Here is a 25,283-nt window from a genome sequence, read left to right on the forward strand (position 1 = left end):
TCTTTCACAATCCACAATGGTCCGTTGCAACATTGATCACATCAATATTATACGGGATGCAACTAAATCCCAACTAACAATTAATTGTAAATGATTATGATAAAAAAGTAATTTTTGGAAATAATCTTTAAATATGTGAGATGTTGAAAAACTTCTATCATCGCTTATCATTCACAAACCGACGAACAAACATAAGTGGTTAACTACTGCTTAATAACATGTTGTATGAGGCCAAAAACTCAAGGAATTTAAAGTTGTTTATAGGAAGTCACCTCTTGTCCATACTCCGTATTTAGCTAGTGATTGTAAGGTTGAGGCAGTGAATTACGAGAAATGGAAATTTTTTTAAAATTCCTTAAATTTTAACTTAAAATAGAATGAAATAACAAGCTCATAAAAAACAAAAAGATATTCAAATAGAAGTAATATAAGAGAATGTATATTTCTTAGATTATAGTCTTATAGACAAACTCTCTTGCACATCGAATATCTAACAAATTGAATTCGATTTTCGGGTCAATCCAAGTCATAGAGGGTATGAATAAGATGTTTATCGTATGAGACTTCCACCTATAACAAAGATTCAAAAATCTTTTACATCACAATTCCAAAAAAAGTCGGATTCCTACCTATGTCATCAACGATTCCACCGAATCAAAAAAAAAAACTAACTCATATTATAATTGTAAAAAGAAATGATTACATATGAAGAATGGAATGCTAAAAATGTGGGGAACAAGACATAAGAACTTACAACAATTTCTCATATGTTGAGTAATTGACTAACTCAAGGAAATCTGATGCTTAAAGGGAGGATGTTATTGATTTCGAGTTTCTTTCTCACAAACCATTTGTTCTTTTTAGACATTTGTTTTAAGAATATTAATACATTTTGTTGGTCTTTTTTACCAATAATGTATTATTATTGTATTTTTTTTCACATGTAATATATATATATATCACTCTATAAAAAATTATTACTTAGTCTTTTATCCTGATTTTATTATTTCACTGTTTTTTAATAATGTGATATTTTTTTAATAGTGTCAGTCAAGTGCGTGGACATAAGCAATTAAAAATTAATATAAAAAATTATTTTAGAATAGAAAATTATCCGCATTAATGCATCAATTAAACTAGTGTGGACATAAGAAAATGAAATTTTAGTATATAATATTAGTTAGTAAAACATGGACAAATATCTTGAATTCTTATGGATGTTCAACAAGCTTTGGAGGCTTGCAACAATAGGTGACACTAAGTTGTGTATTACAGTATTAAGCCTATCCATGTACTAATTTAATTCTAAATTATTAACAATTTATTTATACTCTATTTTCTTTTATTTATTTTGTTGGGTTAATAAAGGAATAATTATATATTAGACAACCTTTTATTGATATAATTAATTAAGAAACTATGTCCCTTTTCATTTGTAAGAGAAAGAGAAAGGATAATGGGAAGAGAAAGACAACAGGTTGAAACTGTTGTTTTTAACACAATTAGAATTCCACATCAGAAGATGATGGTGAGAGTGAAAAAAGTTTCTTAGTATATAAAAGAAACTATATATTCACAATTAGAATAAATGAGAGTGAAAGAAGTTTCTTAGTATATAAAAGAAACTATATTCACAATTAGAATAAATTCCACATCGGAAGATGATGGGAGTTGGGGTAGTTTCTTAGTGTATAAAAGAAACTCTCCCCTCTTTGGTTTATTGCACCCAATATTTGTATCTCTTCTTCCTTATTAATTGATTGTCTACGTCTCCGAGCTCTAAGACTATCAATTAATAAGGAAGAAGAGATACAAATATTGGGTGCAATAAACCAAAGAGGGGAGAGTTTCTTTTATACACTAAGAAACTTCTCCAACTCCCATCATCTTTCGATGTGGGATTCTAATTGTGCTTAAAACAACAAATCTCCACTTTGACACAATATTCAAATACTAATCTTTAATATTAAAAATAGCTTTTCAGTGCTTCCAATTGGCGCTCTTCAGCGCCGACTCAAACGCAGAATATGTTTACTAAATCTAAACAAAGTTCAAATTTGTTTTTCCCATGTCTTTTATCTCCAACTCTTTACCCAATTGAGTCTTCAATTTGTCAATTTCATATTGGCTCTTTGATTCTATCAACATATCATCAACGTACAAGAGTAAATAGTTATAAGACTCATCTGACAGTTTGCGCAAATACACACATGAACTGAATTTGCTTCTTGTGTACTTGTGCTCAATCATAAACTTGTCAAGTCGCTTGTACCATTGTCTCGACGATTGGTTCAACATGTACAATGATCTGTTCAACTTGCAAACCCAATTTTCTTTATCAGCAACTTTGAATGCATCTAGTTGATAAATGTAGATTTCCTCGGAGACGTAGACAACATTTTGACCGAACTTCGTTATCAAATTCTGTTAGTGTGTTCTTTTGTTTGTTTTCTTCTTTTGTGTTTCTGTCAGAGTTTTTCTCAACAGAAACAATATATTATATGAAAATAAAAATCCTAATTGAGATAGTTAGGATTTGATATAGTTTGTAATATTTGTCTGTAATATATGTTTCTTGTACGTTTGATTCCTACTAATTATATTATTTAGGGTTGTTTGATTGTCATCCTTTAATTACATATAAAATTTGTCTAGTTTTAATTCTTGACCATCATACTTTTGAGATTTTAAAATAACTGTTTCTTAAATTATTATTTTTAAGAAATTATTTGTTTTGAAAGAGATTAATTAGAGAAGTACAAAACTATTTACTCTGACATATTTACTATGCAATGTCCTGATAATGGTAGGACTGTTTTTATTGATGATACATTTATTAGTATCTAAAAATGTTGGTTTAAATAGTTGATGTTGACTCCAATTTGTAAGGTTACATAAGTAAAACATATTACAGTGCTTAGTGCTTGTATTAAAAAAAGTCTTTTATAATGAATTATAATATGATGGAATTGAAATCGATCCTCTACACTGAACCGATTTAATTGAAAATTAACAATCGACAATGATTCACGATTTATAAAATTGTTAAACATACCCTAATAGTCCGATTGATCAGTTTAACGACGTCGACTAATCATGATTAAATTGTAAAAATGTGGTTACAACTTATTTGATTCATAAACATTTCTCTTGATAAATAAATTTTTAATCATTCAATTATAATATAAATTGTTGATATTTATTTTTTGAAACACAATTGATGTATAATTATATTATTTAATAATATTTTTTTTAAGAACAACCAATATTGATCCTAATTAAATTTAGGATCCCCTCTTTTAGTCTAGCGACAACAAAATGTGGATATTCCCACCTTAAAGTCCTGGTTCGAGCCTGTCAGACGTCAAGTTCTGCGTCTAGTTAAATGATTAACTGTGTTTGTGGGCTATATCCTTAATCCGTTGTCCCATTTTAACCCTATCAAAATAGCCCAGTGGTAATAAGAGACCAAAATATCACAAATTTAATTTCATCTTCAATTCGAATTAGCAAAAGCAATGTCTCCTTGCATAATATGGATTCCAAACATTCATGATCTGGATGTGAATGAGTCGAATTACTTATCCCTCGGTCTATTGGTCTATTAGTGAACCATCTCTCCAGAGATTGTGATAGATGTTCCACTAAAAATATTCTTGTTATTGCTTCGACTCATATTCCCCAAAAGTGGATCTCGCTCTAATAGAGAATAAAATTTGGGTAGAGAATTAATAAATAATTAAATTTGGGTACTAAGAAAATGCTTTCATCAATTAAAAATTATACCCCCAATTATATTGGATAATTTGTTAATACAAAATATATCAATCAACTCATAAATATCTTAAAAATAGCATTATCTAATTTTTGATTGCTTTTTTCATGACCAAATCTTGATTCAAGACTTCTCTACCTCTTACCCACCTCTGCCCCCATAACACCAAAAATCTCAATAAATATTTCTTTCTCTTTCCTCTATTTCTCTCTGCTCAACAAAGAAACAAACAACCAGAGGACTGCCAAATCCAAATCCAAATTCCAAATTCCAAATTCACCATGAAAAACCTCAACCTTATCGCCCCATTTCAGATTCTCTCTCTAGTAATCTACCTTTTGCTCTTCCAAATCCAACATTCTTCTTCCTCATCCTCATCGTCTTTAACCGCACATCAAATGCTTGTTTTGCCTCTCAAAACCCAAAAAATCCCTTCCATTTCTCTCCCCAGTAAACTCCCCTTCCGCCGCAATATCTCCCTCACGGTCTCTCTCTCAGTCGGCACGCCGCCGCAGAATGTGACCATGGTTCTTGACACCGGCAGCGAACTTACCTATCTCCATTGCAACTCCACCTCTTCTTACCCTGTTTTCAAACCCACAAATTCCTCTTCTTTTTCCTCAATCAGTTGCTACTCACCCATCTGCACAACCCGAACCCGGGATTTCTCCGTTCACCCATCCTGCGACCCGAATAACCTATGCCACACCATCCTCTCCTACGCAGATATGTCCTCGTCTGAAGGAAACCTCGCCACCGACATTTTCAGACTCGGAGGATCCGAATTACCTGGTACAATATTCGGATGTATGGTTTCGGGTTACAGTAGTAACCCACAAGAAGACTCGAAAACAACTGGGTTAATGGGTATGAACCGTGGCTCACTCTCTTTCGTATCTCAAATGGGTTTCCCCAAATTCTCTTATTGTATCTCCGGATACGACGTTGCCGGAGTTTTACTTCTCGGCGATACAAATTTCACTTGGTTGGCTCCATTAAATTACACACCTTTAGTTCAGATTTCATTGCCACTTCCCTACTTTGACCGGGTTGCTTATACGGTTCAGCTAGAAGGAATTCGGGTGTCGGATAAATTACTTGCGTTACCCAAAGAAGTATTTGAACCAGATCACACAGGAGCGGGTCAAACAATGGTTGATTCGGGTACTCAGTTTACTTATATATTAGGGCCGGCTTATGCTGCTTTAAGAACCGAGTTCTTGAATCAAACAAATGGGATTTTACGTGTGTTTGAGGATTCGAATTTTGTGTTTGAAGGGAGTATGGATCTTTGTTATCGGTTGCCAAACTTGCCATTGATTGAAACTGTTTTGCCCCGGCTGCCGTCGGTGACGTTGGTTTTCCGGGGAGCGGAAATGAGTGTTTCAGGTGAACAGTTATTGTATCGAGTGCCGGGGATGACGATTGGGAATGATTCCATACATTGCTTCACATTTGGAAATTCTGATCTTCTTTCAGTGGAAGCGTACATTATTGGGAATCATCATCAGCAAAACGTGTGGATGGAATTCGATTTGGAGAAATCGAGGATTGGATTGGCTCAGGTGCAATGTGATTTGGCTAGTCAAAGATTCGGTATCAATAAGTAGAATTAATATCCGGGTTGGGTTCGATTTCATCTAAAAACGCTTGAAATATCGTCGGGTTTACGACAGATTGTGGCGGTGTTCGTGTACTACTCTAGTAGGGTATATCTGAAGAGGAATCATGTCTGTGTATCAGACGGCAGCTATTGCAAGATTGAAGAAAACATTAACTCTACTCCACGTGATGCATGTGAAGACATATTCTTAACTTGATAAATAAATAAAACTGACATATTTATGTTTTTGGCATTGTATTTTATTCCTTTTTATCTTTTTGTATACCTAGTAATTTATTTATTTTATACTGTATATGCATTTACTATTCTGTGTGATATGATTAGCTTACACAATCTGTATATCTTATTATTTTATACTGTATGCCATGCATCAAACAATTTGAAATTTATGTCAATGTTTGTAACACAAACATTATTAACCATTTAAACAAATTGAATACTATCAATAAATTCACAAAATTACTATTAAGGAAAAAACAAAAAAGGCTAATCAAATGACATGGACACATGATCTAGATCATTCCACAAAGGAACATATAAAGCTGGATCCTTTCCCACATATCTATGAGTTAGTAATTATTAGTGCACACATTAGTTCATTCCAAAAGGAACATATAAAGCTTCCTTTATCAGTTAGTAATTATTAGTGTACTTATATATATATATATAATAATTCAATCCTCTCGGTTAGTTTAGCGACAACAAAATGTGGATATTAATTTTAAGATTCTGGGTTCGAACCCGTCAGGTGACAAGTTCTGTGTCTGATTAAATGATTAAGTGTGTTTGCGGGCTACATACTTAATTCGTTGTCCCATTTTTTTCCCCCAAAAAAGTTGAATTCTAAACCAACATTTTATTCATTCTCTAATTAATCAAATCATTTAATTAATTAACATAAATATTAAAACACATTTAAAAAAATTAATTTTTGTTATCTTGTAATAAAAAATTAAAAAAAATACTTATATAGTCAAAAATCAAGCACTCAACATTAAATCAATAATATGAAATTATTATAATAAATTCATACACAATGACTAAGGCAACTTTTTAAGCTTCATTGTTGTCTGGAATCTAGATCCGTTATAATTAATTTAAAAAAAAAGAGTGAAAGCATCTTGTCTTTGTATTTAGCTTTAGTTGGTTCACTTTATTTGCTGGAAGCTTTGATTCTCTACTTTTGAAGGAATTGTAAGTAGTTTTAAAGGAAGGGCTATTTGTCATAATAAAAGCATAATGTATGATTAGTAGTTGTTTGTTTGGTCCAATGTCCAAACCCATTCAAATTCAATTATTGTCTAGAGAATGGGACCTCTAGGCCCATATTCATTGATGAACATTTCATTTCAATTTTAAGATCTAAATAAATAAAAATTTAATGTCCCCATGATTTCTTTACCATAGTTATCCTCAATCTTCAACAAAGTTTATTGTGTGGTCATTGGCAGTCTTGATTTTTTCCCCTTCTACATTGCTTGTTCCATTTAAAATGTCATTGCTTTAGTTTGCTATTATTTGATTTTGTCTAAAGAAGAGAAGAGACACAAATCTCAGGTCTAGTTTATTTGCATTAGATCAACTAGTTAGTCCGCATAGATGCATTGACCTATTTAGAATACATATAACATTAATAGTATGTCAAATTAATTAATCTATTTAATAATAATAATAGTGATTCTAGGGCGGTAAATGAGTCAAGCCGCTCGTGAACTGCTCGCAAGCCGCTCGGTCAAAGCTCAACTTGAGTTTGACTTTGACCGAATTCGAGTCGAACTCATATAATACTAGCTTGATAACTTGTCGAGTTTTTTCGAGCCTAATAATATATAATATATTTTATTTATTTATTTTAATATTAAAACATAAAATTTAAAACAAATATTTTTTTTACTTTTTTTTCAAAATTCATATGGCAGACCCACAATCCACATTATTATATGGTCTAAAAGTTAAAAAGAAAAACCATAATTCTCTAATACATCATCATATCCTACATGACTTTTCATATTCACTATTTTTCTTACTTATTCACAAGAGTTCTTCATTTTTCTTCATATTATCTCTCATTTACTCATTTTCTCTCACTCACTCATTCATAAAATTTTTCATTTTTCCATATTTATTATCTCTTATTTATTCAAATGGCGTGCACAAAACAGACATCGCTAGGAAATCGACTAGAGACAAGGAGTTGGGAAGTGACTAGCGATGAAGGCGACTATATAATCTTCTCCAACTACCGAAGGTGTGAAGAAGCCTCACAAGTTTCGACATGAACATTTGCTTTGAGAGAGATCCATAAGTACCAAAAGAGTATGAAACTTTTGATCCGTAAACTTCCATTCAAAAGATTTGTTCGTGAGATTGCACAAGATTTCAATACAAATCTGAGATTTCAGAGCTCCGCCATAGTTGTTCTTCAGGAGGCAGTGGAGGCTTATTTAGTTAGTCTATTTGAAGACACTAATCTCTACGTCATCCACGCCAAACGGGTGACAATTATGCCTAAAGATATTCAACTTGCGAGACGTATTCGTAGTGAGAGGACTTAGAGACCTTATAGGTGTTTAATGATTATGTTAATAAACATGTTTTTGTCAATTATCAACTAGTTTATCTCAATAAACTCCACTTAAAATATCTATCGTGGCTTTGTTAGATCGATATATTATGTTATTTGTTATTGATGATTAAATATTGATTTGCTTTAATTGATTTTTCATTTTAAAATATTATGTTTTTAATGTTGAATGAGTATGAAAGTTTGATATTTTTATTTTGAAAATAAATTTTGGTTTGAATTTAAGCTCGAATTCGAGATTGAAAATTTAATTTTAGTTCAAGATTTCGACTCGAGCCGAGTTTGTAGATAAATAGTCGAGTCGAGTTCGAGCTCAAATTTATAAACTCGTTCGAGCTCAAGTTCGAGTCGAGTTATAGTTCGAGTCGAGCAAATAAATAATTAATCGAGTTGAGCTCGAGCTTAAGCTGGTTCGAGCTCGACTTGACTCATTTGCAACCATAGTAGTGATTATCAACGTATAAAAACTTCAAATTTTGTGAGTTAATTTATTTATACTCCTAAAATCAATTTATGAATATAATAAAATTTTAATTTCTCTTTTATTTTCTTATTTTTTTAATGTTAAGTCATTAGTCTATTTAATGTAAATAAGTATTATTATCTACACAAAAGTTATTTAATGTAAATAATTATTATCCTAAAAAAAATATTTATTGTAAATAATTTGTAGAAAATTGAGAGAGAAAATATTATTTAGATAATGAGTTGGAATTTACATGAGAAATCCAGATATTTAAAATACTTTCACCCATTCGACAAACAAGTGCCCTACTAATAATTCTCGAAATGCCAATCCAAGCAATCAAGCAGCTAAGAGGAGTGACCAAAATACTGAAAATGATAATCAGAAAAATAAAACTGGAACATCACAAGAAGCATCTGCCAAAACCAATGTCTCAATAGAAAATCAGGAAACAAATCAAATCCAATCAGAAATTGCCAAGGAATGAAATCAACCTAGGGTTGAAGCTAAAGAAATTATTTAGACAGAATGTAACAAGGCTGGAAATCAAGTGCAGAATAAAGCAAATTTAGATCAAGGTTAAAAGAAAAATAACAAAAAAGATGAAATGAGTCAGGGTTCAGAAGAATGATGAGAATCAAAGTCGTGATAATAATCAAGGTATGTAAGTCAGTTCTAAAGGTCATGATCATCACAAGGATAAAAGCAATGAGGGTCTAGGTCAGCACCAGGCTAAGAGTCAGAATCAAGATCCAACTATGGGTCAAGATCAACAACAGGCTGAATGTAACGAGGGTCTGGGTCATAATCAGGGTCTAGGTCAAAATTAGGGTCTGTGTCAAAATCAGGGTTTGGGTAAACATCAGAATCTGGGTCGGAAATAGGATTGTGACCAAGAAAATCCAGAGCTCAAAAATGTCGAATTTCTTGCTGAATCTATTGAACGTGACCTAGGAATACTTGGGTTTAGAGAATTTAAAAATCCAGAATTGGACCTAAATAAGAGAGGTATTGAAGCAGAAAGCTTAAGCTCCAAAGTGGGTTGAATCAAAATAAGAACTACTCAAGAATCTAGTAGTGAGGAAGTCCAAAGTCAAAAAAGGACACATGCGGGTCTATTTTTTCAATGTTAAGTCATTAGTCTATTTAATGTAAATAAGTATTATTATCTACACAAAAGTTATTTAATGTAAATAATTATTATCTTAAAAAAGATATTTATTGTAAATAATTTGTAGAAAATTGAGAGAGAGAAAATATTATTTAGACAATGAGTTGGAGTTTACATGAGAAATCCAGATATTTAAAATACTTTCACACATTCGACAAATAAGTGCCCTACTAATAATTCTTGCAATGCCAATCCAAGCAATCAAGCAGCTAAGAGGAGTGAACAAAATACTGGCAATGATAATCAGAAAAATAAATCTGGAACATCACAAGAAGCATCTGCCAAAACCATTGTCTCGATAGAAAATCAGGAAACAAATCAAATCCAATCAGAAATTGCCAAGGAATGAAATCAACCTCGGGTTGAAGCTAAAGAAATTATTTAGACAGAATGTAACAAGGCTAGAAATCAAGTGCAAAATAAAGCAAATTTAGATCAAGGTTAAAAGAAAAATAACAAAAAAGATGAAATGAGTCAGGGTTCAGAAGAATGAGGAGAATCAAAGTCGTGGTAATAATCAAGGTATGTAAGTCAGTTCTAAAGGTCATGATCATCACAAGGATAAGAGCAATGAGGGTCTAAGTCATCACCAGGCTAAGAGTCAGAATCAAGATCCAACTATGGGTCAAGATCAACAACAGGCTGAAGGTAACGAGGGTCTAGGTCATAATCAGGGTCTGTGTCAAAATTAGGGTCTGTGTTAAAATTAGGGTTTGGGTAAACATCAGAATCTGGGTCGGAAATAGGATTGTGACCAAGAAAATCCAAAGCTCAAAAATGTCGAATTTCTTGCTGAATCTATTGAACGTGACCTAGAAATACTTGAGTTTAGAGAATTTAAAAATCCAGAATTGGACCTAAATAAGAGAGGTATTGAAGCAGAAAGCTTACGCTCCAAAGTGGGTTGAATCAAAATAAGAACTACTCAAGAATCTAGTAGTGAGGAAGTCCAAAGTCCAAAAAGGACACATGCGGACACTCACGAACATAAAGAAGGGGCTACTGGCATTAGTGAAGTTGATCCAGATGCAATAAATCCAATCATCGATGAGTATGAATTTCAGAAAACACAATTTGTAGCCATTGAAGACAATGAGGATAGTGATGCGTACGACTTCACTGATGATGAGACATATCGTGTAGTGCAAGACAATTTTGAAATGCAGGAACCAATCTCTTATATACATTCATGAATATCATAACATGGAACATAAGATGACTTAATGATCCTCTCAAATGTAAAGAAATTAAGAGGATTATTAAGAATTAGAAGGTTACAATCATGGGGATTCTGGAAATGAAAGTCAAAAGCAATAATGTTGACAAGGTTCGCATGATGTGCGTTGATAGTAGTTGGGAACTCATTCAAAATTCGAACTCGAGAACTGGAAGAATCTGGGTTGTCTAGGATCCAATGGTTGCCGAAGTCAAGTCGCTTTTCTCCAATGATCAAACAATACTGCTTGGGGTCAAGGAAAAAACCACTGGAATTGAGTTTCAACTTTCTATCGTCTATGGTAGTAATTCTAGTACCGAGAGAAGACTGATCTAGAGCTGTCTTAGGAACTAGGTTGATGGCGATAAATCATGGGCTATCCTTGGTGATTTTAATGCTACAAGAAGCAAAATTGACCGAAGGCCAGAGTTTAATATTCCTCAAGATATGATTGACTTCAACGATTGCATCAAAGACATATGATGCATTAAACCAACCAACTCAGGGAACTTCTTTACATGGCCATCAACTCGAGGAAATGGAAATATTCGGAAAAACAGAATTGATAGAAGTCTTGCCATTGAGAAGTGAATTGCTTAATTCCCGAGAAGCCAACTACACGCTTTGAATCCAGAAATCTCGGATCATAGCCCTATCAAACTCTTCTAGGAGAAGGAGGAGAGCTTCAAAAGACCCTTCAAGTTCTTTAATTTCTGGATGGAGAGTGATAATTTCAAAGATATACTAGGAAAAGTGTGGGCCAAAAATGTGGAGGGATCAAACATGTTCAGAGTCTTAGAAAAGTTCAGACTTCTAAAAATCCAACTGAAAAAGTTTGATAAGAAGAAGTCCAGTAACATCTCCAAACGAGTCCAAATAGCCAGAATTGAGTTAGAAGAAGTCCAAAGCAAGTTACTTAGGGGAGAAAATGATGAGAAACTTAATGAGGAAGAAAAAGACGCCCTTGGCAATTTCAGAAAGTTGAGCTTATTAAAAGAGAATTTTGTGAAACAGAAATCAAGACAGAATTTACTTTCTCTCGATGACAAGAATATTGCCTTCTTCTATCAGAAATATATGGCTAGGAATTTGAGGAACAATATTTACAGTATGGAGAATGATGAGGGTGAATATGTACAGGGATAGAGAGGGGTACAAGATCTCGTCATCAACTTCAATAAAGAGCTAATGGGTACAAAGAAAGCGCGACCAAGTCATCTGAACACCTTATACCAGATTATTGATAAAAGAGTTTCTACAGAAGACAGTCAAAATCTAATTAGGATTGTTACACGGGATGAAGTAAAAGAGGCTCTGTTTAGTATCAACGGTAATAAAAACCTAGGTCCAGACAGTTTTAATGCTCAATTCTTTAAGGAAAACTGGTCGGTTCTGGGTCACGATATTACGGAAGGGGTACTCAATTCTTTTAAGACTCTGTTTTTTTAGCGAGATAAATGCAATTTAAATTTGTTTGTAATTCCGATGATTGTTTATAATTCATTTGTTTTAGACCGTAATGAACTTAATTTTCCTAGGCTTGTTTAGAAAATTTTAATGAAATAACGTTAAGTCGTTTCCCCCCCAAAAAAACTCTTAACTCAAAATCTATAGATATAATAATGCTTAATTTCAAAGTGTCCGGATTGTCGGGTCGAGAGTTGTGGTTAATTTGGATATATATGTGAGAGTAATTGGATACTTGAGTTGTATTATGGGTTGACCCTCCCATAAACATAAAAAAGTTAAAAATAAAATTAAAAATGATATATGTATGTTTCGAACTTCCAACCTAACAAAAACAAGTACAACCATTTAACCAACTAGGTTAATAAGATTTTATATATTAAATTCAACACCAAATTTGATGAACGTGAGACATTCTTAATAATTTAAGTTCAACTTTTTAACTAACTAATATATATATATAATAATGCTTAATTTCAAAGTATCTGAATTGTCAGGTCGAGAGTTGTGGTTAATTTGAATATATATGTGAGAGTAAATAGATACTTAAGTCGGATTATAGGTTGACCCGCACATAAACTTAAAACAGTTAAAAATAAAATTAAAAAGCTATATGTATGTTTCGAACTTGTAACCTAACAAAATAAGTACAACCTTTAACCAAGTGTGATTATGATATGGTTCACCGATGAATAATAGACCGGTAATAATTGAATGTGGCTAAAAAGTATGAATCAAATATTTGATTGACCAAAGTGTGAGATCACGATGCTAAATATCAATTGAGATTGGTGGTTTATTTTTTTTTAGGGATAAGAGACGTGTTAATGTGTGTTTGAGATCTGGTTTGTCGAGAGATAAGCGGTTAGTAACAAAGAATCATGATTAGAGGTCGAATGAGATTAGTAGTTAGTTTACTGAATGATACGAGGCGTGTGAAACTGTGATTGAGATTGGTGGTTGGTTTATATATATATATATATATATATATATATATAAAATAAACCTAAAAAAGATAGTTTTAAAAAATTCACACATTACATTATTTTTTATTTAATAATAAATCTAAATAAATAAAATTAATAATTCAAAATTTATTTAAAATAATAATAAAAGATCAACATTAATAGTATAATAATAAACCTTAATGAAAAAATTAATAAATTTTTTAAATTAAAATATATTAAAATAAAAAGTATTTATTAAATATTTAAAAATAAAAATATTATATATATATATATATATATATATATAAGTATTTTTGAATTATTAGTCATACAAATTATATATTCATACACAAAATTATAAATATAAATAAAAAATCTTAAGTGATTTAGTGGTTAAAGTGTTAATGCTACATAATAGAGACCATGGTTTAAATCTCGTTAGGCACAACGTTGGTTTATCGAAGTAAAAGAGATGTTTGGATGCGAATGATATTTTGGTTAAAATATACGATGAAATTTGTGGTTGAATAAATGACATTCATGATATTGAAGGAGATGGTTTGTTGTTTATTGATTTGATCGAAGTCTAAGATCACAAGATTAAAGGTCAATTGAGGTGGATAAAAATATGGAATGAGATGGGTTGGTCAGTCGAAGTGATAAGTCGGGTTGTTTATTGTAAAATATGTGAGAGATAAATTGTTTGACCAAAATGAAAGTAAAGTCTTGAGATGAGAGGTCGATTGAGATTAGTAGGATAAAAATGTGAAATGAGATGGTTTTGGTTAATCGATGCAAGCGGTCACGCTATGAGAGGTCGATTGGGGAATTGATGAGTCAAAGTGAGGGTTAAAAAGATTGGTAACATTGGAGATAGTTGATTTGACCGAAATGAAATTGGGTAAGGTCACACAATATGAGAGGTTGATTATGTTGTGGATAAATGTGGAATAAGATTGTTAGTTATCCGAAGTGAGGATAAAAAAGACATATATTGTAAAATATGTGAGGAGATGGGTCACGAGATAAGAGGTCAGTTGGGGATTGGTGATCAAAGAGAAGAGTAAAAGAGATTGGTGATGTTGGAGATGGTTAATTTGACCGAAGTGAAAGTGTAAGGTCACATATGAGAGGTCGATTATTGGGGTGGATACATGTGGAATGAGATGGACGGTTAGCCAAATTAAAGATAAAGAAGGTCTAATTATATATTGTAAAATATGTTAGAAGATGAGTTGTTTGACGAAGTGAAAGAAAGGTCTCAAGATGAGAGGTCGATTATGAATTGGTGGATAAATGTGGAATGAGATGATTAATTAATCAAAGTGAAAGTAAGGTAAATATTATAAAATATGTGAGAAGATGAGTTTTTAATAAAATGAATGTAAGGTCTTCGAGAGAATAGAGGTCATTTATGATTGGTGGATAAATATCGAATGAGATGATTTTTGATTAGTCGAAGTGAAAGTAAGGTAAAGAGATAAATGTCGACTGGGAAAGAATTGATATTGGTGGTTAAAATATGCAAGAAGATTACTTGTTTGGCTGATGTGAAAGTTAAGGTCACGAGATGAGAAGTCCAATTTGAATTGATAGATAAATGTGAGATGAGATGATTGGTGAGTCTGAGTGTTTTAAGGTCACGAGATGAGAGGTCGATTGAGCATTGATGGACTAAAGTGAGGGTAAAAAAGAGATTGACAATATTTGAGATTTCTGATTTGACCAAAGTGAAAATATAAGTTCTGAGATGAGAGGTTCGTTAAGAAAAAATATGTGATGAGATATGTGAGAAGATGAGTTGCTTTATTAAAGTGAATAAAATGTGGAATGAAAGTGTTTTATTTTTATTTTAATATATTATTCGTGATTTATTAAAAAAATTAAATATTAAATATATATTATTATAATTTATTTTGTTTATATTTTTATTCTTGTGTATTGCACATAATTTTCATAGTTTAACTAATAGAAAATAATAATAAAATAATTTTAAACTTAATAATTAAGGTGCCACTCTTTATTTTTGTTAGGATTGTGATGATGTGCTAAATGGTTTTTTATATATATATTTTATCAAAATATTTATAATATTGAATTAAATAATATTTGAAATCTAAATTTGTTTAAATTTAAATAATCTGAAAATGTAAGATTAAATTTTCTTTATTTTTGTGTGGGTAAGATTTTGTTATAGATAAGTTGAACACGTAATAGTATAAAATGAAAAGAAGATAAGAGAGATTTATTAAAAGATAAGTTTTAATATATATTATATATATATATATATATATATATATATATATATATATATTAATAGAAGATTCTAAGTTAAATTATAATATTGCATGCATCTAAATAAATTTTTAATATTTAATATGATTTAAATTAGTTATATATATATAACTTAGAATCTTCTATTAATATATATATATATAATTGTTTTTTTTATAAACAATGTTATTTGATATATTTTACATTTATTTATTAATATATGAAAGGTTGTGAAATATAATATTTTATTAAATAAAACTGAAATTAAACATAAAAATAATAAAAATATAACTTTAGTATATCTTTATCTGAATATTTAGATAATCAACCATTCACTTTTTAACACTTTATTTGTGGATATGGCTAAGTAATTGATAAGTCAATCCATTTTATTGTTTTCTTGTTGCTTTTTACATTTTCTTTCACATTCACATGAATAATGTATTGAATTCCCCCTTTTCATGCATTTTGTATGTCCTTTCATTGGAACTTGTTTTAAAATAATAATAAAAAGAGCAATTAACGCTTGGCCTATTTAAAGAAAAGCTATGAACATTTTCTTCTTCCCCTCCTCCCCTCTTTGCACAAAGCTTTCTCCACCAACTGTAAGTTGTTTCTTCCTTCTCATCCTTTTGATCTCATTTGCACTTTTTTTTTTCTCATTTGGAATTCAGTTCTTGTTCATCAGTTCATGCATTGTTTTTGGTTCTCTGATATATGCTGCTTGTTGATATATTTGATCAGTTTATCTATTAATTTGTTCTCAATTACTGATTAATGCTTCTAATTCATTTGTCCCCAATTGGGTTTTTAAGGATTGGTGACCTCTTTTAAGAAATGCAGAGCTCAAAGTTTGATTGTCTTCTCTTTGGTAAGCTCTCTTCATTCAAAAGAGACTTCATTTTCATATGATTGATTATGGTCAAAATTTCAGATCTGGATGATACTCTATATCCAAGTAGTTCAAGATTAAGTGATGCTTGTGGCCAGAATATACAAGGTTTTTTTTGTCTATAATCATCTCTTGGTCTTTGGTCATTTTAGTGCTTTTTATTTAATAAATCTCAACTCCTTTTTTTATAGACTTTATGGTAGAAAAGCTTGGAATAGACAGAACCAAAACTTCAGACATTGGTAACTTATTGTACACCAATTATGGGACAACAATGGAAGGTCTAAAGGTATGACTTATGTAAATCAATCACCAACATTAATCTAAACAATAGGTTACAAAAATGAGTAGCGGGGTTGTGCTAACTTTATTCGAAGAATAAACTCTGATTTTCGAAAAAGAATGAAGGCCTAAATATTGTACATAAGTTAAGTTATCAGGTCAAATTTGAATTCATTTTTTTGTTGTTTCACTTTGCAGGCCATTGGTTATGACTTTGACTATGATGAATACTACAGGTTCATTCTTATTTATAAAATTGTTATGAATTCATGATCTCTCCTAATTAATCTATTAAATTTCACATCATATCAATGTGTTTAATTTCAGCTTCGTCCATGGAAAGTTACCTTATGAGAATCTAAAGCCAGATCCTATTCTGAGAAATCTTTTGATTAGCTTGCCAATTCGCAAAGTTGTAAGTCTTTTTTTCTCTCCTATGCAAACATGTTTGTGTTATTTTTTTTTCTTGATTAATGATTTTGTGTACATATCCAGATCTTCACAAATGCAGATAAAGTTCATGCTACTAAAGTCCTCAACAGGCTAGGATTGGAAGACTGTTTTGATGGGTTTATTTCCTTTGAAACTCTAAATCCTATCCAAAAGAACACTGAATCAAGAATGAAACCAACTGGCAACAATGAGATCTTTGACATTGTGACATATTTTTCAGAACCTAATCAATCATTTTCACTACCACAGACAACAGTTGTGTGCAAACCATCACAAGATGCCATTGAACTTGCTCTCAAGATAGAAAACATCAACCCCCACACAACAGTAGGATTAATTCTAATTCTTTTTTAAGGCTGCATGCATTATTAACTAAATCATGTCTCAAATATTCTGTTTCAGCTATTCTTCGAGGATAGTGTCCGAAACTTGCAATCTGGAAAGCGGCTAGGCCTCCACACTGTGCTGGTAAGCCAATTTTATAGTAAAAATGCTTAAAACTCATTAATTTGCTTGAAATTGGCATTAATGGATTTGTTTTGAGTGTAGGTGGGCAGTTCAAAAAAGGTTGAAGGTTGTGATTATGCAATAGAAAGCATACATAATGTTAAGGAGGCAATACCCGAGCTATGGAAAGACAAGGAGGATGTAGCCCAAGTCAGTTATGCTGGAGAGATGGCTGTCGAGACTTTTGTAACTGCTTAGTTTAGGCCCTATTATTATTTACCTTAATAAAACTAAATAGTCCTGCAAATTGATTCAGGGTGAATCTTTATATTGAAATGAACATTAATAATTAAAGGTTTTATTTATTTCTCAAGTTTGGCCATACCTTCTTTTAATCTCTTTACAATCTTGAATGTCATTCCATTTTTTTACTTCATTTTTCTTGCTTCAACCATCAAATAATCCGAGAGCACCTATAACTTCATCTCCCTTGTTTTGAATAATCAAAACTCTTATGGTAGACACTTCCCTCTGATTTTATAATTTATATTTTTTAATAATTCTGAATTTATCCTTATTTTAAATACATAAACATGTTCATTGCACGGATTAAGGGCATTTATGTTTGATAAAATTATTTTGTTGAGTTTTTAAATATAAATTATTTTTAGATTTTTAATAAAATAAAGGTGATAATTTGACTAAAGCGAAAATACTAAGATTTTTATCATACTTTTTTAAGAAATTTAACAATATTAATAAGAAATAAAAAATATATATAAAATATATATATACATCCATTAACAGGAAATTTTCAATATATATATATATATATATATGAAAATAAGTTAATATGTATTATATATAACTAGGAAATTTTGTTGCCATATACACCGACAAATATACAAGTGAAATGATTTAGACATGAAATTTAAAAAAAATTAAAAATTCTATAAAGAAAATGATTGAATCAAATTGCAATATATAATAAATATATCAATGTTTGCTATATCTAATAATTTTAAAAAATACTCAATCAAAACAATAAATATAAATTTTTACCTTGATTAAATTTTGTTATATATAAAATGCACATATAAGTTATATTTTTTTATTTACAACTTTATACATAAATTATAAAATATTAAAATTTATTTAAATATTAATAATAAATTTTACAATTATATTGTATTTGACATGAACCTCTTAATATCATAATTGTTAGATACAGTCCATATAAAATATATAAGTTTGAAATTTTTTAATATTTTATGTATGATGTACTTTTATTTTCTTTAAAAATTGTACGAAGTAATTTAACCTCACATTTAATATAATCATGCATCTTTTATTGATGTCAAAATCATAAAATTCTTGTTTTAAAACAAATTTTAATCATATTTTAAATATTTATTGTATTATAATTTTGCAAAATTTATAACATACATGTACATATAGATTAGTGTTATTATTATTATTATATAAATATATATATATATATATATATATGAATATATATATATATATATATATATTCATGCATAATTGGTATGTAATCTATATAATAATATAATAATGCTTTAAACTCATCACGTCAGATAAATTCTTTTTTTTAATAATTCTTTTCTTTTTCCTAGAAATATTATATATATATAATAATATATATATATATATATATTACTTTTTCCTTCTATTTTTTAATTAATTTTTATTTATATATATTTTTCTCACCCACCCTCTTCTTTAATTAACTTTTTTTTTTCTTTACCATATATAAATATATTTTATAATAACACTATATATATAATTTAATAATAATAATAATTATTATTTTTTTCTTATATATATTTTTTATCAATAATTTATATAATATATATATATATATATTAAATGATTAAAATTATTAATTATTTATTATATATATACAAAAATTAATAAAATATAATAAATAATTTTAATTTTAATTTTAATGTTCATATATATATATATATATTAAAAAATATATAATTTATAAAGAAATTTAAAAATATATTTAACTAAATATGTTAAATTTTTAAAGTGATTGAATTTTTTAAATTTTTTTATTACTATAAAAAAACTAAATAAGACATTATATACTTGAAATAATATTTTAAAATTTATGAAAAATTTAAAAATAAAATATCAATATATATATATATATATATATATATATATATATATTATATTATTAATTAAAACACTGAAATAAAAGAAATAAAAAAAATATTTATTAAGAAATGTAAAATAATTTAATAAAAATATTTAAATTAAAAAAAATAAAAATGTATTTAATTAAATATGTTAAGTTTTAAATTTATTTAGAAATGTATTTGAAACTTATTTATTATTATAAAAAGATAAATTAAGATAATTGAAAGAATTAATTTTATTATCATATATTTTTTATTTAATTTTAAATATTTTTTAATAATTTGTTATCATTAAAAAAAACAAATTAAGACATTGTAAGAAATTTTTGTATTAGCACATATTTTTGTATTTAATTATTATATAAATTTAATTAATATTAATATTTATCTAATTATCTATTATAATAATTTAAACTCTTTCATGTTTTACACTTTTGTTTGCTTTATATTTATATAATATTAACAAATAACATATTAATATTTTAATATGCATCTTAACCATTAAAACAAACCATGATGTTATAGTTTATATATATATAATGGTATAAGAGCCGATGATCAACACACCTTACTAATCATGAATCTAATAATATGGTCTCAAGAAATAAAAACATTAAGAATATAAAGAAAGAGGAATATGATATTCCTAAAGATTGAGACCTTCTAAATAAGTGGACAATTCCAAAAGTTGAACCTAGATTGATATATCAACTAGAAATATTTGAAAAAATGGGTTTAAAACAAGTAGTAAAAACTACTGAAGAGTCAATTTCACTAGATAATAGTGATATGATAATAAAATTACTATCAGATATGGATATAGCATATTATAAACGAACCTATAAATTTCTACATATAGGACTAGTGCAGGTTGCATTTAAACCTTTAACCTTAGAGGGTTTACCAGAGAGCTTTATGGCAGCCCTAAGAGATGGAAAAAACCTAAATTGGAAATAATCCCTAATGGGAATAATACAATCCAGTCTAGCTCAGGGATCAATTTATTTTAACGTTTTCCCAAACTTACAATTATCCTTATCTGATGCAAATATAACTGACTCCCTAACATTAAATGTTAAAACACATGGATATAATTATGCTCCCGGATCGGAAGTAATGTGTGTTTGTTATAGAATATACTATAAACCCTTATTCACTTTAAATCCACTATGTAGAAGAATGGACAAACCCAATAATGAAACAATTTAGATACAAACAAATTGTGATAAATCAAACATAACTAGCAGAAGACCAATTAAATGGGAAGAAATATCGTTCCCAGATAACTGGAAAATAGAAGAAGCTGTGCCTGTAAAACCACAGGTCCAGAATCATAATAATATATTAGATATATGTCAAAATGAGGAAGGAAGTGTCGAAGTAAGATTTGACACAAACCTAAAGTTATATCCAATACAAAGACATAGTTCTATTAAATCATACATCTCACCATTAGATTACAAGGTCGAATACCCTTATAGGGCATCCACCTCTCAAATAAGAGAAACAACGTTTTCAGAAGATTCAACTCCAATTACAGAAAAATTATTTATCAACAGACAAAACATTGTGAGGGAAAATAATACACAAACCCTAATCGAACCAGAACCAACAATGTCGGAAATGAACTTTTCTATTTAAATGATTAGTACACCCAAAATAGATTTCAATACTGGTTCTCCAGACAGAAAAATAATTTCTAATGAATTCAAAAATCCGGGTTATACCCAATTCAAAAAATGGTTTTTTGAAAGTTTTCACATTTCAGAAATAAAACAATTTGAAAAAGAATTTTATGAGATCTGTACTGCTAAAAATGCTTTAATTCCTTTTACCTCTTGGTTCATAAGCACCTATGTAAAAAATTATATTTCAGTAATTGAAAGAACTTTTAAATTAGAATCAGGAAAAACCTATTTAGGGACATATCCACCTTAACAACCTTTCCATATTGAAAAGGGAGAAAAGTTAATAAATTTTGCACCATACAAAAATTTAATTGAAAATGATACACTCCCAATAACATGCAAGCATATCAATAATATGTTTGAACAACAAAACTACACAAGTCTGTTCCTAAATAACCTAGGAGAACAGTTACAATCCATGGAAAATAAAATTGATAAATGAAATCAAACCAGGTACGTTAAAGATAACCCCAAAAGAAAAAGAAGCTTTACCAACTTTCCAACCACCTCCAATCATATCTGATTTCAAACTAAGGCCAATGCAAGAATTTGAGAAAATTCTTGAAGAAAAATATAGCAAGTTAAGTATTAAGACCTTAGACAAGGAAAACATAGATCAGATTAATAAAATAGATAAATGGGCTGATAAGCCTATACAAAGTAAATTTTACTATAATAGACCAACACCAATTGATGTTTTACATGAAGAATACACAGATACAATTGATATTAGTTACTCAGGAAACAAAATTTATGAATGGAATATTGATGGATATTCAAACAAACAAATTTATAATACAGTACATAGGATGTTAATGTACTCAACAGTTTGTAAAAATAGTAAAAATAGTGATAAAACAATAGCGACAATGATTGTTGCTGGATTCACTGGACAGTTAAAGGGCTGGTGGGATAATTATTTTTCCCAAGAAAATAGAGATTCTATTCTTAACACTATAAAACAAGAAAACAATAGCCTAACTGAACATGCAGTTTATACATTAACAATTAACATCATTGAACACTTCACGGGAAGGTTCAGTGATAATAGTGATACAATTAGAACATTATTACAAAATCTAAGGTGTAAGACACTTTCAGATTTTAGATGGTATAAAGATACCTTTTTAAGTAGAGTAATGGAACTACCAGAATGCAATAATGTACATTGGAAATCCAAATTTATTGACGGCCTCCCTAGCCTATTTGCTGAAAGAGTTAGAAGAAACCTCAAAAAAAGTCATTCAATGATACCATATGAAAACTATACATATGGTGTATTAATAGATACTTGTATACAAGAAGGACTAGCCTTATGTAATGAAATAAGGTTAAACCAACAAATTAAAAGACAGAGTCAAAATGAAAGACAACAATTAGGTCAATTCTGCCAACAATTTGGTATAGATAGTCCTACATCTAGAAAAGAGAAAAGGGTGAAATATAATAAGTTTCACAAATATAGAAAACCACCCCGAAAATACTCAGACATAAAACATGAGAGGAGGGAAGAAAAGGTTAAAAACAAGCCAAAAAAATTCAAAAATAATAAGAAATGCCACAACTGTAGAAAATTTGGACACACATCAAAATACTGTCGAGCAAAGAAAAAAATTAATAATCTTGAAATTCCATAAGACACAAAAAGATTAATAATCCAAACTCTACAAAACTCAGAATCTGAAGAATCTGATTCAGATTCCATACCTAGTGATTCTGAAATAGATGACCTAGATAATGAAAACATTTCTGAATCAAGCTCGGAAGACTCTAAATGTGAGCCTTGCCGATCAGGATTGAGTTGTCCTAAAAAAGAAACAAAAAACCTAGATCAAAATATTGACAAATTAGAATTATATAGAATCATATCTCAATTTTCAGATATGAAAGTTAATGTTTTAACATCAAATCATGCTTTTGAATTACTAAAATCCATCAAAGGCTCAGAATTAAGAATGAAGATCATAGATCAGTTTAATTCTGAAGAAGGAACTTCATCCTCTAAAGATGAAGAGACAGAAGAAAAGAGGTTCAATTATAATAATCATAATAAATCTTACACTATGAGTGAAGTAATGAATCAACTTAGACACAAGATTCAAAACAAAGAAGAGAATACAACCTTCACAAATCTTTACAAAGAAATTAATAATTTAAAGGAAGAAATTAAGATATTAAAAAAGAAGAATATTATACAAGAGTCTAGAATAACTAAGTTTGAGGATAAACCTAGCGAAAATAATCAAAATAATGACAACAAAGCAGAAATTGAAGAAAATATCTTCTCAGAAAGTTTTTTATCCACAATAGAAATGGTTAAACCCAAAAATGGAACATAAAAATATCTCTCCTAATAGATAATCATTATACAAGGTCATTTACTGCTCTTGTTGATAGCGGAGCAGATTTAAATGTTATTCAGGAAGGACTAATCCCTACTAGGTACTTTCATAAAACAAGTCATACCCTGTGGCATGCAGGGGGGGATAAACTCCAAATCCAATATAAGCTTCCAAAAGCCTATATATGTACTGATAATAAATGCATTCCTCAAAGTTTTATACTTGCTAAAGATATATCAAATCATGTCATACTTGGAACCCCATTTTTAAACACAATCTACCCTATTAAGATGATTAATAATAAAGGTATTACAGGAACCTTCCAGAAACATGATATTTTTCTAGAATTTATTGTGGAACCGTTTACTAAAATGTTACATAGTATATATGATAATATCAAAGTAAAACAAGATCAAATATACTTTCTAAAGCAAGAAATAAGTCTTATAACCATAGATGAACAACTAGAAAATCCTAAATTACAAGAAAAAATAGCTCTGCTAAAAGACCAACTTTCAATAGATATTTGTAATGAACATCCTAATGCATTCTGGGATAGAAAGAAACATATAGTTTCACTTCCATATGAGGAATCTTTTAATGAAAAGAATATTCCTACAAAGGCAAGACCTTGCCAAATGAATTCAGAATATCTGGAATTATGCAAAAAGGAGATAGATGCGCTATTACAGAATGGATTAATAAGTCCATCACAATCACCCTGGTCATGTACGACTTTCTATGTAAATAAACATTCAGAAATCGAAAGAGGCGTGCCAAGGTTAGTAATAAACTATAAACCCCTCAACAAAGTATTAAAATGGATTAGGCACCCAATTCCTAATAAAAAGGACCTGTTAGATAGACTATATGATAGTTTAATATTTTCAAAGTTTGACTTAAAATCAGGATATTGGCAAATTCAGATTGAAAAATCTGACAGGTATAAAACAACATTCAGTGTCCCTATAGGACATTATGAATGGAATGTGATGCCGTTTGGATTAAAAAATGCTACATCCGAATTTCAAAAAATTATGAATAATATCTTTAATCCTTATTGCACATTTATAATTGTTTACATTGATGACATATTAGTCTATTCAAAAACAATTGAAACCCATTTTAAACATTTAAATATGTTCAAAACAATAATAACTCAAAATGGATTAGTAATTTCTAAACCAAAAATGGATCTTTTCAAAACAAGAATAAGGTTTTTAGGTCATATCATTGAAAAAGGAAATATTACTCCTATTAATAGAAACATAGAATTTGCGGAAAAATTCCCTAATATGATCACTGATAAAACACAGTTACAAAGATTTTTAGGCAGCCTAAATTATGTGGCTCCATACTATAAAAATCTAACAGAAGATACATCAATCTTATATGAAAGACTGAAGAAGAATCCAAAACCATGGTCAAACCATCATACAGAGGCTATTAAAAGAATTAAAAATAATGTAAAGGTACTTCCTTGT

At 29.5% G+C, this 25,283-nt stretch overlaps 2 protein-coding genes across 2 annotated transcripts; both read left to right on the plus strand.

The window, feature by feature from the left end:
* Nucleotides 1–3,919: 3,919 nt before the first annotated feature.
* Nucleotides 3,920–5,714, plus strand: LOC124945785 (aspartic proteinase PCS1-like). The gene has a single exon (XM_047486279.1). The coding sequence runs from the start codon at nt 4,057–4,059 to the stop codon at nt 5,383–5,385; it is 1,329 nt and encodes a 442-aa protein (XP_047342235.1). The 5' UTR covers nt 3,920–4,056; the 3' UTR covers nt 5,386–5,714.
* A 10,395-nt stretch (nt 5,715–16,109) lies between these two features.
* On the plus strand, nt 16,110–17,971 carry LOC124910454 (suppressor of disruption of TFIIS-like). The gene is made up of 9 exons (XM_047451096.1): nt 16,110–16,129; nt 16,340–16,395; nt 16,459–16,524; nt 16,608–16,705; nt 16,897–16,934; nt 17,026–17,113; nt 17,194–17,478; nt 17,554–17,619; nt 17,701–17,971. Exons 2-9 carry the CDS (start codon nt 16,362–16,364, stop codon nt 17,854–17,856), a joined length of 831 nt encoding a protein of 276 aa, XP_047307052.1. The 5' UTR covers nt 16,110–16,129; nt 16,340–16,361; the 3' UTR covers nt 17,857–17,971.
* Nucleotides 17,972–25,283: the final 7,312 nt, after the last annotated feature.

Source organism: Impatiens glandulifera, chromosome 7, assembly GCF_907164915.1.
Source record: "Impatiens glandulifera chromosome 7, dImpGla2.1, whole genome shotgun sequence".
Taxonomy (NCBI): domain Eukaryota; kingdom Viridiplantae; phylum Streptophyta; class Magnoliopsida; order Ericales; family Balsaminaceae; genus Impatiens; species Impatiens glandulifera.